The sequence below is a fragment of the Bacillus rossius genome (genome assembly GCF_032445375.1).
Source record: "Bacillus rossius redtenbacheri isolate Brsri chromosome 9 unlocalized genomic scaffold, Brsri_v3 Brsri_v3_scf9_2, whole genome shotgun sequence".
NCBI classification, from domain to species: domain Eukaryota; kingdom Metazoa; phylum Arthropoda; class Insecta; order Phasmatodea; family Bacillidae; genus Bacillus; species Bacillus rossius.
This window is the reverse complement of record NW_026962013.1, coordinates 27,381,300-27,398,392: the sequence shown is the minus strand read 5'-3', so window position 1 is coordinate 27,398,392 and position 17,093 is coordinate 27,381,300. Positions and strand designations below refer to the sequence as shown.

At 34.7% G+C, this 17,093-nt stretch overlaps 1 protein-coding gene across 1 annotated transcript in view; it reads left to right on the top strand.

Moving 5' to 3' along the window:
- The window catches only part of LOC134543291 (probable G-protein coupled receptor CG31760), a 55,128-nt gene extending 39,846 nt beyond the window's left edge, over nucleotides 1-15,282 (top strand). Inside the window, exons 10-13 of the mRNA XM_063388200.1 lie at nucleotides 1,908-2,046; nucleotides 3,441-3,546; nucleotides 5,459-5,602; nucleotides 11,609-15,282. Of these exons, the coding sequence (XP_063244270.1) occupies nucleotides 1,908-2,046; nucleotides 3,441-3,546; nucleotides 5,459-5,602; nucleotides 11,609-11,815 (596 nt within the window). The 3' untranslated portion in view covers nucleotides 11,816-15,282. The remainder of the gene's footprint in view (nucleotides 1-1,907; nucleotides 2,047-3,440; nucleotides 3,547-5,458; nucleotides 5,603-11,608) is intronic.
- Nucleotides 15,283-17,093: the final 1,811 nt, after the last annotated feature.

Sequence of the window (17,093 nt, the reverse complement as noted above, 5' to 3'; positions counted from 1 at the left end):
ACAATGTGCCAAAACTAGTAGACCTTGAAGTGAAATTAAATAAAATAGTATTTAGACAAAACACAAGTCATTAGGCGTGCCATCCGCCGCAACAGAAATTAATGCAGTCCAGACGATACTCAGAAGAACCAATAAGAGACGAGGAACCAAGAAGAGACGAGAGACGAAAAAGAGCCGGGAAGAAATGCTGTGTGAACAAGTAGCTGCGAGAGAAGGAATAGAGAGGAAAAGGAAAGAAACAAGCACATCGTTGGAGGGTAATAAGCGATGCACTCAAGAGTATCGGGCCCGTCCAAGGCAACGGTCGGCCCGTCTCGGGCAGCTGGCTGAACGACATGCAGCATCTGCGACGCAGAAGTGTCACCGGGCGACGAGAGAGGCTACATCTGCTGCGAGCGAGGGATATCTGGTGAGGCTGTACAGCCCGCGATGGAGGAAAGGCAGGCGGCCTAATCTTCGAGTAGCATGGGAACACCCACGAAGAGATGCGTTACCTGTTCGGGACGAACAGGTTTAAGAAGGGGGCAGTGTTACGAACGCGAGAGACCAGACCTGGCGATGCGCGCCAAGTTCATTGCGGGCTAATGGCCACGCACGGCTACTGACGTCACGCGCCATCCATTGACGTAAGGCATGCTACGCGTGCCTGGCCGGATTACAAGGGTCCTCGCTACCCACCACCTTTCACCCCCCGTCCCACCACGGGCTGTTGTCACCTTTAGCGGTCTAGGAATTCCAGGCTTACCGAAGCCGCCGCGAGGAGTGGCATGAACAAGCGTCGCTGTTCTGGGTGTTTCGGGCGTCGGGTCGGCCCGGGATGACGCGACACGTCACAGCCGCTCTCGTCCCTTCGAGAAGGACGCCACGGGTATATAAGCGACGAAACTGGTCTCCGCGAGAGTTCCAAGGGTTCGGAGAGCTCTGATCGTAGGTGAGAGTGTCTCCCCCTCGGGGAGTGATAATGGCGGTACCCGTGCGATCAGCGAGAGGTGAAGAGGGAAAGTGACCCTTGGTGAGCGAAGCGGACATATCGGGAGGCGATACCTGCGAGAAGGCCCGGCGAGCCAGTCGGGTGCGACGAGCGATAGTCGACGACTGTGCTGCGGCACGGAGTGGGCGAGTGTGCGAAGGAAGCTGTCAGAGGCGGACAGAAGAGCGAGCCACTGTCGAGCCAAGCTCCAGTGGAAAGTGTTAATGTTTCAATAAGTTTAAGACTGATTGTTGTGGAAAGAGATCTTGAGTGCAGTAATTAAATTTATAGTGTAAACATTAGTATTAAATAAAAGTGTGTTAATTAATTGGGCTATCCCTTACGAACCCACTAGTTATTCCCACAATAATCGTAACAATACTAACTAAACTGAGAAATTTTATTAAAAGATTAAATTTATGTGTATTTTTTTATAGTTCCAGTGCTTTATTTTTTAAACATTATGGGGGCAATTTCTTATGTGGAATATTCTTAAGAGGGTTTTACTGTAGTAATAAACAACACAGTGCATCAGACGGCACAGTGCATTAGACGGAGGCTCAATGCAAAGTGATTTAAATTGTTATGAATAAAATTATTTCTTTTGTTCTGTTAGTCTAGTGGATGCAAATCTTGCTTAAACAAATTCTTAAAATTATTTTTCATTTTTTAGACCTATCATGTTTGCTGGCTAGGGAGGAAATGTTTTTCATACTTACATGTTAAGACAACCATCACATCTATAAATGTTTGACTGGGATTTAAACATGGTGACTAAATAGAACATTAAAAAAAAAATTTGTTGTGAAGATGAAGTAAATTATTTGGAAAATATATCTCCAAAGCTTTTTCTTAAATTTTTTGCTTTAAATAGCATTGTAAATATTTTGAAATAAGTTTAAAAAATACTTACCACTGAAAACTATAATGATTGCAGGTGAAATCCTGTTCCTGGCCTGGGGCATCAAGGTGTGCTACAACGTGCGCAATGCCGAGTCTCTTTATAATGAGGCCAGGCTCATTAGTTACGCCATCTACAACATCGCTCTGGTCAACACAGCCATGATCGCCTTCCAGTGAGTGACATGCCATACCCTTAAGCCTAGGCTATATTTGCAAAAGCGTGCAAACAGCATATAAATAGCACAGATGCAAAAGTGCAGCACAGAAGTTGAATCTACATTCACACACAACACAGCAGTTCGAACCCCAAGAGATTTTTCCCTCATTTACTTTTATCATGTTGAGATTTTTCAGTTTCAAATGTTTGAAATTTGTCAGCTATTTTACAGAAGCAGTTGTTTACCTAAATACAAACATTATATTTCACAATTTTGCTTTTAACATTTTGGAATAATAAGTTACAAAGAATTTCCTTAAAAATAAATTAATATTTTAATATATTTCACTCTTTATCATACTAATATCAAAACAACTGTCGGTTATTCTATGCCATTGACATAGTATATGCTGATTGTGCAGATTGGCTGCAAATGGAAATTCGTGCACAGCACGGAGAAAAGTTAGAAGTTCGTAAACTTTCAGTGAGCCCTGTACGAGCTGTATTGCTGTGTGTGTTTGTGTGCATTCAACTTCCATACATCCTGTGTAAGTGTTATTGTGAATGTATCCCAAACTATAGTCATATTTATGGGTTGTTTGTTAAATAAATAATGCCATGGTTAATGAGTATATACTGTCAACCTGCATAGAACCATTTGAAAGTAATAAGTAAAATTAACACAAATGCAGAATGTTTCAGAAGCAACAAATATGAAATCAAAATGTTGTAAGAATAAAATAAAACATACCAAACCTAATCACGAAACACTGGACCGTTTGTGTTTTAATAGAATTCAAAAGTAAACACAGTATGTTTGTTATTTTATTTTTTACAATTACCTATATTTTTGGACAAAATAAGATTTGAAAATTTGATGATGCCCTGTAGTACGTAATGGTTGTAAGTAATCATAAATAACATTTTTTTGAGAAGAATTATGAACCTTTAAGTCATGAACTTAAATCCCAGGAGGTAGAGGAAGGGTAGCCCCTCCCCCCTCTCAGAATATAAAAGCCCCTCCTATGGAGCTCACTTCCGCTTGCAAACACGTAACGTGAAATGGGAATGATAAACGTAATTCTGCAGTCCCCTGCCCCCCTGGAATTTTTCAGGTTTTTCACCCCTCCTTTCAATTAAATTAAACATTAAACTGTTTACCTTCACTTTTGTCCTTATGTTTTAGAAATGGCAATGCCTATTTTTGGAAGGAGGGAGGTAAAAATGAATAATTAGTATGATTACCATATTATACTAAAAACTAAATTAACATTTAACAGTTTTTCTGCAATTTTATGTTATGGCTAAATTAAAAAAAAACATGTTTGCTTATGGAGAGTGTCATTATTACATTAAGTTCAAGCTCAGCATCTATGCAAAAATTTATTGAGCTTTGTTTGAAACCCACAGTCTTTTCCTTCTTCCTCGCGCTGGACCGGACATCAAGTACCTGCTGGGTTTTATTCGTACCCAGCTGAGTACTTCTGTTACCGTTGGACTGGTGTTTGGGCCCAAGGTGAGATCAAATATTACTGTAAATAGATATGTATATATTTTTTCTATTATTTTTCCTACCAGGCACAAAATAATTTCATTGATAACTACATTTAAAAATGTACATCACAACATAGAAATAGTAGCATATCTAAATGAATTCAACGAAACCCCCTTTTTTCACTTTTCTCAAAAATTCAGAAAACATTTATGAAAAATTAAATGAAGTTTCAAAACAAGGAATTTAATGACTTATTTCTATTAAAACATTCATCTGGACCACAGAAAATTAGTTTCTATTGCATGCCATTGTATGTAGTTATATCTGTTAAGAATGTTAATTAAAATTTAGGTTTTGTTGTGTGTTTGTCTGGATGATCTCAGTAAGTCAAAGTGAGGAACTGAAATATTGTGGCAAGAAGAAATATGAGTGAGACAAGTTGTCAGCCGTATTTGACTATTTTTCAGTCATTCATTGGGTTTTTGCAATGTAAAATTTCAAAGTGCAGTTAAAAAAAATATGCACATTTACAAGTGCTTGTTAATTCAAAAACCTATCACAGTGTATTAGTCTTTCTCTTCATTCTTTCTACAATTGATGCTAACAAGATTATAAACAACTCACTCCCAACTCCATTTTCCCATCACTCGACGTGGCACGCGTTGCCAACTGCCTGCAAGAATATGTCCTCCACCCTCCGAGCTCCTTACAATAATAACACACAGTATCTGAATTATGTCTCCGTTTCTTTTTAAATAACTAGTCCATGAAAGGACACTCCTATCTGTTTAGCTGTCACTAAGATATCAAATACAGAAATTGATGAATTATATATATATATATATAAAAAGGCCAATATAAAAAAATTAAAAATAAAGATATAATTAACATAACAATATATAAATATACATTATTTAATTTTAAAACTCAGAAAGCAATATTAGATTATTTATTATTATTAATTTATTAATTATTATTAATATATTGTGAGATGACTACCAACAGCGATGAGCCACGGTGGTAGCCACAGTACATAAAAACAAACAAACACAAAAAAAATGACAATTAACAAATAAAAAACAAAATGAATTAAAACATTGACACATACAACAGACACACAATCTGAAGTTATACCTAGCGTGAATAATTGAAACATACAGTAAAAGATAATACGAAAAGGAAATACGATGCATTACAACACGATGGAATAATATACTACTACATGTAACTGAGGTAAGCACACGACATATATAAAAATTATGTAGATAAATACAGTAAGCATCCACAATTTTATTTTAATATATATATCTAGTATTAAATAATTTAGGGAAAAAAAAACAAAACATTGGATGGTAAAGATGATTAATCTTTGGATGCCGAAAAAAATAATTTTTTTTAACAAGTTTTTTTTCTCTCTGGTTGGTCGTAAGTGATTAACATACATATGTTGAAATCGTTAACAAGTCTATATATAATATCATTTGCGTTTAAGAGTGTGCACGAAAAAACAAACTAGACAAGTGATCAGAGTCGTCAAGTTTGGTAGCAGGCAGAGGAGCAACAACTAAATTTCCAAAAAAAAGGGGGGGGGGGGGGGGTTTTGCGGCAATTACCTTTTTATAAAGAATCATTGATCCCCCCCCCCCCCCAAATTGAAGCGGGGGGGGGGGATGGGTCCGGAAGGTCCTCCCCTGGGAAAATTTGTATTTCAAGGTGGAAAATGGTGCTATTTAAGCAGTTTTATCATCTAAAAATTGATTGCACAGCACTTTTTCCCCCGTTTGCTCCCACTTCAAGGTTTCAGAGGGGGGGCGGGGAAAAATACCCTTGCTCTCCCCCCCCCCCCCCCTGTTGTTGCGCCCCTGGTAGCAGGTGACACGCGGGTGTGGTCGAAGGGGGAGAGAGAGCTCCTCTCGTGTGCATGAACCAACAGGTGGTGCGGGTCCTGCGCGGCCAGGGCGACCAGTGGGACAACCGTGCGCGCGCGCGCGGCGTCACCGCCTCCTTCTCGCTGAACGGCATCGGCCTGGTGCCGGAGGAGACGGCCGACCTCTTCCAGGAGAACGAGGAGCTGAAGGTACGCGACGCGGCGGTGGTGAGCGTGCACGTTCACTGCACGGCGGAGGACGGCACCAAGCAGGTGCGCTGCGTTCAGATAGCCTCCGTGCTGTGCCGGGGTCCCCCCCGCGCGCCGCTCCACTCCCGCTTCTCCTTGATGCCGTGAGCCGTGGACTGGCCGCCGCGGGCGCAGACGGATTCCCGGCTTATTGTTGAATTAAGCTCGAGTTAAACAACACCACGCACGGTTTTTTTTTACAAATGGGTAGACACTCCTACGAACACATTATTTTTTTTATAATTACATCTAAATTTATAATATAATGCAAAATGTTTTACCACGCAGCTTGTGAGGGCTATCAATATCCATGCGTTAGCCAGTGCAGTAAGCCAGGCGTGCAGACAAGTAATAATTAAGAAAAAAAAATGAACACATGTGCTTTTGAAAATTAATTTTTTTTTTAATTTTTTCGTAAATTTAAGATCTTCGTACATTGAAGTAATAATACATTAACGGATAATAATGTTTGTAACTACGTATAACTAACAGGGTTATGTGAATATTGCTATGTATGATGAATATGCTATAGAAATGAAATACTGATCGAAGCCATTTGTGAAAAATGAAACACAACAAAATTATAATGTTTTTTTTTTGTTTTTGACCTTAAATAAATAATATTTGTTACTCAGTTACAACACTTATCAAACATAAAATAAAATATAACCAAAATTACAAATACATAACTTAGTATAAAATCCAAAAATTGCAAATTTTGAAATTATTTTTTTTTAAATTATTTTGGTTTTGAATGAGTGAATTGTCTTATATTTAAGGTATCCTTTCATTTTAGGTCACCATACGGTCGTGGTCACCTAAATTTTTGAATGCCTTACACTCAAAGTAGTCTTATTTTGGAAATACCCTTTTATTCCACGGTTCTCACATTTGAGGTGGTCATATGTTGGATGTCTTCTTGCACTAAAGGTCAGCTTACATTGAAGGTAGTTTTACAATTGAGGTAATGTTATATGTGAGGTGGTCGTCGTACATTTTTCTCAGTTATAATGAGGAGGAGAAAAAAATTATACCAAGGACATAAATGGCAAAAATAAAAAATAAAAACTGACAGTACGTGAAGTTAGGAGGTTTGCTAAGTAAGACGGTTTTTAACCACTTAAATATATTGCTTAGAAGTAAAATTTAAAATAGTGCAAGTAATATAATTATATCTACTGTTGAATTAATACAATATTTGTACACAAATGTTAGGTAAAATCATCCACAGCTGATTTTAGAAACATGTCTTGAGGTCAATTGTGCATCGAGATTTAATATAACTCAATATTTTTGTTCAAATTATGTTTAATTTTTTTGACTTAAATAAACACACAATTATCACCTGTATTATTTACCTGTTTATATTCTGTTGCTAAAGTTTATTTCTACTGCCATTGTAAGTAGCAGCTTGTTCCACACTATATTTATATATATTCTTTTAAACAATTTAAATCTTTATTTTTATTTTAAATGCCATTGTTTTGCCAATAGTTATAACAGCCACAATGTATCAGGTGCCACAGATTTTCAACAAAGTTTATTATTTGGTTACTCATACTCCTGTGAAAGTTATTTATTTATTCAGAATTTTGTATAAATCAACAAATTCTTTGCTGGAAATTTACAGAAGTTTATGTACAAACCACAAACCAAATAAGTGTGATATTAACCCAGAAAATAATGCCTCATTTATGAACTAACCTTTACTGCACTGCATAATTCATAATTTTTACCATGAAAAATTTTCACCATGAAAAATTTTCACAAATATTTTTCCAGGTTGTCAAAAATTCAAAGAAAATAATTTGTTTTCTCCTTGGTATATTGGAATGTCACAAACAGCATTTCCCAAATAATTGCATTTGCATTTGCATTTTTGACGTGATAAAGTCTTATAAAGCGATGAATACCGGCTGCACGCACGAAAAAGCATGACTCATTGTCACGTTCCGCCTGAGCCGAGCAGGCAAGAACCGGCCAACCACCGTGCGAGAAAATATTCAATAATATCAAACAGTTTAAGGTGGGCTTTTTAACTAATTGTTCGTGATAATATTTAAACAAATTATTTAAATTTTGTAAATAATAATTATTTGAAAATTAAAAAGTATGCAATTTTTCATCAATGTTTTCTTATGACATTATCACGTAAAATTATTGTCTGTTAACAGACTTTACAGACAACCCTTTTTTTTTTTTAATGAAATGAATCAGCTTTCACATTTTTTTGCTGTTCACAAGACCTTACTGTCCCAAATAATTACTATGTTTTTTAAACATGTGTAACTTAAAAATCAAAGCTCTGAATGGTTTGGAAACTGTCGTAAGTAAATAAAGACAACATTTTTTTTCATGGATGATCTGGAAGAAGTGAAGTTGAAATTTTGTACACACCTCAAACCATGGTAGTTGTATTCACATTCATCCCTGAAATTTCCTTTTAGCTGTTTGCTGTTGCTTGTATGGAAAGTGAACTGAAGGAGCGTACACAGTAGGATGTAAAATATAGATTAGTTTAAGTGGCTCAAACATGGAATGAAAATAAGTGAACATTTCTGAAGTGAAACTTCTTTGGGAGTGATGAGAGTAAAATTTTAAGGCCAAATTTAGATACGTTTTCGTGAAACATTGCTGTGAAACTTTTCTGGCCCTAAAAGGAAAGAGAATACGTAATTGGCCAAAGAAATATAAAGAGTGAACTGTGCTATATACGTTACTGGACTAGTTTTCGGTCTCCTCTTTGTGTGATGATTCATCCCCCGCCCAAAAAAATAGAACCGAGAGAGAAAGATGAATGAAAAGAATAAATAGAGAGTGGGGGCATAAACTTGTTTCAGAAAATAGGAATAGGTATCCTGTACAGTCAGCTGTGAGTGCCTTGAATTTAATATTTGCTACCAGCTCGCTCACATTCCCGCTTGTTCAACCAGCAGCATAGAGAGCGCTGTTGAGACAGTCCCTGCATTTCCCGCATAGATAGCCCTACCTGTTATGAATTTCATATTTCGTTCAGATATTTGGCATGTTCCAAATGGCAGAATTATTTGAAGAAACATTAACACACACAGTTTTTCTTTATGGTGTGAGTATTTCACCAGTGAGTAATTATTATTGTTAAATGATCATTGTTGATTGATCAATAATTGAGTAGTTATTTTTAAGTGAGTAATAATTTTGTTTTGATTTATTTTAATTTTTATTTTAATAAAATTTATAGTAAATACAAAAAAGGCTAGGATTCTTAAATATTTGAAAAAGAATTAAAAGCCAAAAATCTCCATGCTGTGTTATCTTGTTTGTAATCATTGTGTAAAATTTAAATATTTTAAATAATTTACCAATAATTAAAAGTTTAATGATTTGGTAAGGCTAGGTTAGCTACGTTTAAAATACTGTAAACAATGCGTAAATGGTTGCTTACATACGTTTCGTATTTTAGTTACCTTAAAGCTAGGTATAATATCAAAATTTGTGTAAATATTGAGAAAATAAATTCAAAAATTGAACTGATATTTTCACTATAATGTTTTCATTTTGATACTTTAAATACTTTCCTTAAATCCTATTAATTATATAAGTTATACAATTGTCTTGTTTCTCTTTCTGGCATTTTACCCATTACGATATACTTACGAGTCGAGGTTTGAATTGCCAAAGAAGTTTCACTTCTATCACGTGTAATGAGTTACACTTTTTTTTTTAATTTGAATGATATGTTTGGCAATTTGGCTTCAGAAATCTTTACAGCATTTTGTACAAGAAGCTTGAATTAAGCTACAAAATCAATATTTTATTAAGTCAGGTAATCTCATAACACTTACAACACTGGGGGGAAAACCATGGATTATGAACTTATAAAATATACTGTAAAAGCCTTGGTAAAAGAAAAATTGATTTAACATCATGGAAACAACTACATTTCTGAGTGTATTATCAAACAATAATGAATGCTATTTAAGAACTAGGTCTCCCTAAGTTCATTAATGTACTGAATGTGGCAGCATGATATTCATATTTATCTGGGATAAGAATATCAGAGAGTTCACTAATGCAAGGCAACAATAGATTTAAATAAAACTGACAACAGGCAAATCACAAAATCATTAGTTTTCATTTATCACAGGCAAAATTTTGTGTCGTTTCCCTTTGTTTCCTGCTGGCTGAACTCACCTTTTATTGCTTTCTTCATGTGCATCATTCACCATTACAATGTCATGCACTAATGAAAAACTTTGAAATCATTAAGAATTTAAATTTATAAAACTGAAACTGATTATCAGCATACTGAGAAGTTGCTCTAGACATAAAATGCATAATACACATTACGATAGAATCATTTCCCAAAATTTATGATAACTCTATATGCTTTTAACAAGGAATAATTTAACAATGATAAGTAGCATGTGCACATGGAAATTATATACAATTGATACGTGTGGTCAATGGCAAAGCTACAGAAAAGCATATTATACTTATTTTATTTATTTAATTTTATTTGTGATATGCCTACCAACAGCTAAGAAGCCTTAAAAAGTAGCCAGCATACAACAATTATTACATAAACACAAAACTAAACAAAAACAGTTACAGAAAAAAGGACATAGCTAATAAAAGACTAACTACTGAATAACACTAAACAAACACTGAACATGTTTACAAGAACATTTTATGATATTTAAATTAGCAAAGGGATACTAGAATTTTTTCAAAACTTATCTTAATATCTAACAAAGCTAAAAAAATCTTTCAGATTTATTGAAATGTGTGATGAGTCTCTGTATAAAAACATTATCATTCTTTAAAGTACTTAATAATGGTTTCTTACTTTTATTAAAGCCAGAGGTTTGAAGGGAGATAATTACATTTCAGATTATAGTTATAGTAGTTAAAAACAAATACTGCATCTAATATTTGCCTTCTAGTTGACAGAGAACCAAAAAAGAAATATTATGTAATCTACATCATAACTTTTTTGGCTTATGATTTTGATTAATATTTTTTGTTGATGATTAATTTTTTTAACTTTTAGTTTTATTAATGCGGTTCCAAATACTAGAGATATATTCAAGTTTAGATCAAAATAAAACTATATAGGGACAAAGTATGTAATCTATATTAGATATATTATATTGTTAGTAATATATTTAATGAGACCAAGGGTTCTTTTTAGTATATGATAAAATATGAAAAAACTAATTTAGAATCTAGTGACATTTCAGGATTACACAAAAGTTTGTTTTTCTAGTTTACATTCAAAATCAATAGGATAAATTTTTTGTACAGAAAATTATGGTACCCAGTAATTTTTCTATAGTTTAAGTTATTTTAAAATTCTCGACTCTACAATAGAAAGCAAGTAGGAGTCATGTAAGAAATTAATTTTTCTGTACATTTTTAGATAACCTGCAAAGAGCCAACAGTGTGGTTTAAAGCTTTAGTTAGGTGGTTCTCAAAATTTTTAAAGTTGGGGTGCATTTAAAATTCTACAAATAATTGTAGGTGCACCATATACAAATAGTTAACTACTGAACTAAATCACTGTTCAAGCAAAACCTGTAAAAAATAGTTTAAAAAAAGACATGACGATGATGTGTTAACAAAAAAAAAGGAGGTATGTCCGTGGTGAAATCGTGTAATCGAGTAACTATATTTATTTTTATATCCCGACACACATATTTCTCTGGAATACAACAGGGTACGCCAGTGTGCACTGGCACACACTTTGAGAACCACTGCCTCAGTCATGTCATCAATAAAGAAACTGATGGGGTACCTCCTTGTGGAACCCTGGAGCTAGGCAGCCGGAGACTGTACTGGGACGGTGAAGACACCCAATGTGCATGTCATTCTGTTGTGTTCTGACCTGAAATGCAGTCGAGGGGAGCTCGGGGGGCCCCGAGCACGGCAGCTGCGCGGCGTGCAGGCGCGCGTGTGTGTGTCAGTGCGAGCGGTTGTATCCCACAGGAAGAGATCCAGAAGCTGGCCGCCCAAATAGAGTTCATGAAGATCGTGCACATGGAGATGAATAACCGCCACCTGAAGCCCAAGCCGGGCGGGTACTTCAACTCGGCGATGGTGTCGGTGCAGTCGCCGCCCGTGGGCAAGACGGGGGGCGGCGCCAAGGGGCCGGCGGAGGAGGCGGACGGGGGCGGCGCCACCGAGAGGGTCTGACTAGTGCTCAGTAGCGGGGAGGTGTGGTTGTGACTGGCTGCGGCGACGTAGCGTGTTAAGGCTGCCACCGCGCCATCGGGAGGTCCGTGCTTCACGCGCGACGCTAGGTACTCCGACGGCTGCACTGCGCGGCCACAGAGCATGGCCGTGCCATGTCCCTCGGTTCTGCATTCGGCAACCTAGCGGGGACGTCTGCAGCAAACTAGGCGGGTGCGATGCCACCAATTTTATTGGAAGATACTGAATATTCAAAATTGGTTAACCTTCTTAGTAACTGCCGAATTTCTGAATGGCCAAAACATATCTGTTCATTAACTTCACGCAGCATAAATACCCTCTGATCAGGAACCCCATTATCACACTGTAGAAATGTTGCAAACTAAAATACAAATATGGAAAACTATGATATTCTTACTCTCTTTACTTTATTCCTATGCTTTACAATTTGCATACTTAATGTTTTTATTGTATGTTTAATTTTTTTTAAAAGTGGACTTATGAATCTGACGATTCAAAGCACTACGTAATTTTATGTTAATATGGTAAGTAAAGGTTTTTTTTATGCAGTGAGGTGGCCTGTGATTAAATATCAGATATTCACTTTAATCTGACAGGTAGTCTTATGCAAGCACTTAATGTAATGAACTATGTTTATATTTGTAAAGGAAGATGTATGTAGTCAAATCCTCATTAAATACTTGTAGAGGTACATTTTTTTTTACTTAGCTCTTTTTACATAAAAAACATGCATTAATCACGTTGTTGCATACTCATTCCCAGTATTGAACACTCTCACAAGACTACTTGAATAGCTACTATGAACATTAAATTGTCAATGTACTGGGCACTTAATTCCACAGTAAATAATTTTACTATGTGTATTTGGCTAAACACAAAATTTTACATGAGTGTGTAACTAACTGCCTAGTAATGTTATTAAATCTAATTTTTTCCCAAATGTAAATGGCAATAAATACTGTATTTACCCGAAAATAATGCGAATAAAAATATAGTGCAACCCCAAACTTTTTGATTATCAGTTGGTGAAAAGGATTTTATGGATTGGAAATCGCAATTCAATTACATAGCATTTCAAAACTATTTAAATGATTAAATTTAGTCCATATTTACAAGACCCTTTTGGGTGCCCCTTTTGTCAAAAAAGAGTGATTTATTACATGGTCTCTTTTAAAATACCATGCCGTAGTTAGAAAAAAGTTGTGTTTCTTGACTACAGTTCAAAAACAGTGGCTGTTCAGAAAGCAAAGGTGACGTAGGGTGGGAGGGTGAAAGAGGAGGCACAATGAGGAAAAGCAGAAAGAACCCACTGACTGACAAACTTCATTTACACCCTCTCCTTCATTCCGCATATCTCATCTGTCACGCCTATGCAGAGGTTCCGGAAGCCCCGGACTAGAGGTATAAGTGATGAAGTTTACGGGCAGAATGGGTAGTTCAAGAGCATGTAGTTTTTCAACTAAGTTGTTCAGATACAAGTTTGAGATATTAATGTGACCCCCACTTTTAGTTTCCACAGTTTTGGTAAAAAAAAATCATAGCATTATATTCAGGTAAATACGCTAGATGCAATGACAGGTCACCTTTCCAGCATATAACGAAAATAAAATACCTCTAATAAAGTGAAATTCTTCAGTTCTTTAATGTGTATTTTATAAATCAAAGTAACATATTTATTTTTAAGAATATACATATTTTACTACCATTCTTTTTGCCTGTAAAAATAAGTGAAGCAGTAGCCTTACATTAAGTTATCATCAACAACCAAGAAACAAAGATGTACATGTTGGCCTACATGTCTGGCAGTTAAACAAAAATAAAATTACAGCTGTATTGGGTGTTAGATATCAATAGCGTTCCGTGAATGTGCAGTACCCCAGATCCTTTAACTTGGCATGAAAGTTTATCGCATACGGCTCGCATGAATGTTGTTTTTATATCATGGTTTCAGGTGTGTGCTGTAAGTTCTCCTTCCTTCTGTCATACATCAACATATCAACATTCGTATTCGAATTAAATCCAGCTGAAAAATTTTAATCATAAACAAGTCTTTAAGCTACTTATGCAAGAAGTTAAACTCGATAAACATTTTTTTCATGTTTCCAAACCAAATTTAAAACACAGACAAAAATTAATATTTTTTTTTTTTTAGATTTTTATCTTTGAAGGACCCTATCTGCAGATGGAAAAAAAAATCCAAACAGTATTAGTACTACTAAAAACATATATGCCAACTTTAAAAACATAAATCTCAACATTAAAAAAACATAATCTATGACGTGCATATTCAACTTATGACTGAAAAAACTTGTAAAGTTTTCAAAAGCTCTGCAAAAAATAGGTAAATAAAAATTATATATATATATACACACACACACACACACACACACACATATATATACACACACATAAAAGTAATTTTTAGATGATTGTGTAGCTAAGAAAGAGGTATCAAACTAAATAAAAAATTATACATTATTTTTTATTTTGAGCCATGCACAAGTGTTGTAATAATAGTCACTGGTCCAAGCAATGGCAATGCATAGATACCGCTAAATATTTGTATGAAAGGTCATGAAAAAATCTAAGTTTGATAAAACTATTTTTTGTTCAGCTTTCATTACCAATGGTCAGGTTCAGTAAAACAATCTTTTAATTATAGATAAGCCATTTGCATTTGGCTTATTAATTTATTCTCCTTCAGCAAGTCAAAAGGTTCTAATGTTCGTACATTACAACCTATTATATTACCTTATCTATGAACCACACATTCAGCTGACATTTAGGAATGAAGCAGTGATTCTAATTTCAGCAAACACGCTGTGGATTCTACAACACATTGGTTATTATTCTTTTTACATTCATTATCAATCTACACACAGTGAATCAAATACTGTTTAAATAAATAGGGTTAATTGGAGTAGAATAACAAATGTTCTTAAATGATTTGCTGTGATTATTCTCTCTAAGGATTGTATTCAGGGGTATCTTCTAAGCAGAGCAAGTATTGCCCTGAGGCGGTTCTTATATTACAGACACACCTGTTATGTCAAGTTTTAGACACATGTTCATTATAAAAAGTGAGTTTAGTTTACTCAAATTTTAATAATTACAAAATTTCTTAAGTTAGCTACACAACTGCCTAGATTAAAGTTCCAGGCTAGCTTAAAAAAAAAAAAAAAATTGTTTTAAAGGGTTTTATTTTAACAAATTTTCCAGGGTAGGGCTCTGGAATTCCTTCTTTGGTTGGGGCTATTTCATTCACCATAGGCCCCTCTCCCTCTAAAACTTTAAGGCTCCAGGCCCAGCAAAGTTTAGGGCCGCTACTGTCACTTTTGAATAATAATAAAAAAAAATCTTTATTTCAGATGATTTGAATGTCTAGATATGCATAAATTTGTTAGTATTTCATTAAATATTTGTGACTTATTATCATGACTATCATTACATATCATTAGAGACCGGAAAAATTCGCGGATTCATTTCGCGGTAGGCTAGACTCCAAACTCGTTCATCTTCATTCTGAGTCAGTGATTGGACCACCGTTTACCTGAAGGTCACTAAGCCAGTGAAAAACCTTCAACAAAAGAAGTATCAAATCACAAGCATCCCCGGTAACACGTGTCGCGAGTCATTATCCAATGAGCAGGTGCAATTTGTCCTAGTGCATAGAGAAATGTGGAGTCTATCCTAGAGGTCATTGAAACCGCGAATTTTTCCAGTCTCTACATATCATGGCTCAATTAAATTTTTTTCTGGCTTTAAATGGCAGAAAAAAAGTATTTTGTAAAAAATAAAAATAAAATGAGTATTACAAAATTTTGTAACAGAATTTTTTTCCAGTAATAATTAAACACTTCAGCTGCTAAATAGTTGAGGGGGAAAAAACTGGTAAGGAGATGTAGCTAAATTGGGGAATTTTCTTTTGTTTTAAACATGTGTATATGGCCTGATTTTGTTTATTTTAATGATGCTATGCTGCAAAATTGGGCATTACCTCATCCAATATATTAAGACTGTACAGTTGTAAATTCATATATTACTTATATATTATTAGCATCTTTATCTATTTAATAGCTCTCAAAACTGTTCTCATACTTTAAAATGTTAATCAGCGGTGATAATATGGGCAGGTACTTGATAATCTATAAATTAACATCCTCATAATCAAAGAGAGAAATTATCATAGCATGTTTCACTGGGATTGAAATTTCTCATAATGATCTTCAAATAGTTTTATTTGATAGTTACTTTCAGTAGTTCATGAAATAAAAAGGAATCTCACACACTGCAAGTAAAATAATTTGTTGGAATCAAAATGAAGGTTAAGAAGAGGAGGTGAAGTTACAATAATTAATCCTGTTTTAGTCTGTGGCTAATTTCCTGCTGTTAACCATCAACTTGTCATTCGTCAGGATTATTGTGTTAGCACAGCAAGACCAAAGATGTCCAAAATCCCCTAAATATTAGGAGTTACTACCTCATTTATATTCTATAGCAAGTAGAATGTGTTCAATGTCCAATTATAGAACTTATTAACAGAAATTTAAAATTAAACTGTTTGATATTATCATACAATGTTGTTAGTTGACTTCAAACAAACCTGCTCTGAAATTCATTTAAAATATCTGCAATAATAAATTATAACTCAGTACACCAACATCCAAAATATTTTTGAACTAACTTTAAGTTTCATTTACTTATAACCATAAATACTACATTTATCTCTAGTTTTCTTCATTAATTTACCACTAAATTGAGTGGATAAAATTGTTTGGTACTATAACTACTTTGAAAAAAAAACTATTTACACTTTTTTGTGGATGATAGTACTGTTATATGTAGTTGTTATTCATGTGAAATTTTTTATTTAAATTAATATAAGATAATACTTTAAGATGCCATGTTGCTAATTATCAAAAAATTTTTTATAAATTTTTGCAAAAAAATAATTAAAATAATAGTTGTAAAACTTAAACATTCAAAGCACTGATATATGATTATTTTTTTTAATTGCTATATTTTAAATTATCAAGAAATGAATAAAGCAAAATTGTAAGCTTACTATCATCAAAAAGGCAAAAATTTAAAACGTTTATAGAGCACAAACTCCATACCATAAATTTAAAATGATTTCAGTCAATATTAACAACCACATTATGCTCATAACGCCTAAGTTCCAAAGAAATCTTCCCAAAGCACTTCTAATTATACTCGAGAAAGTTGCCTGTTGAGAAGTTCCGAGACTTCAGATCACGGT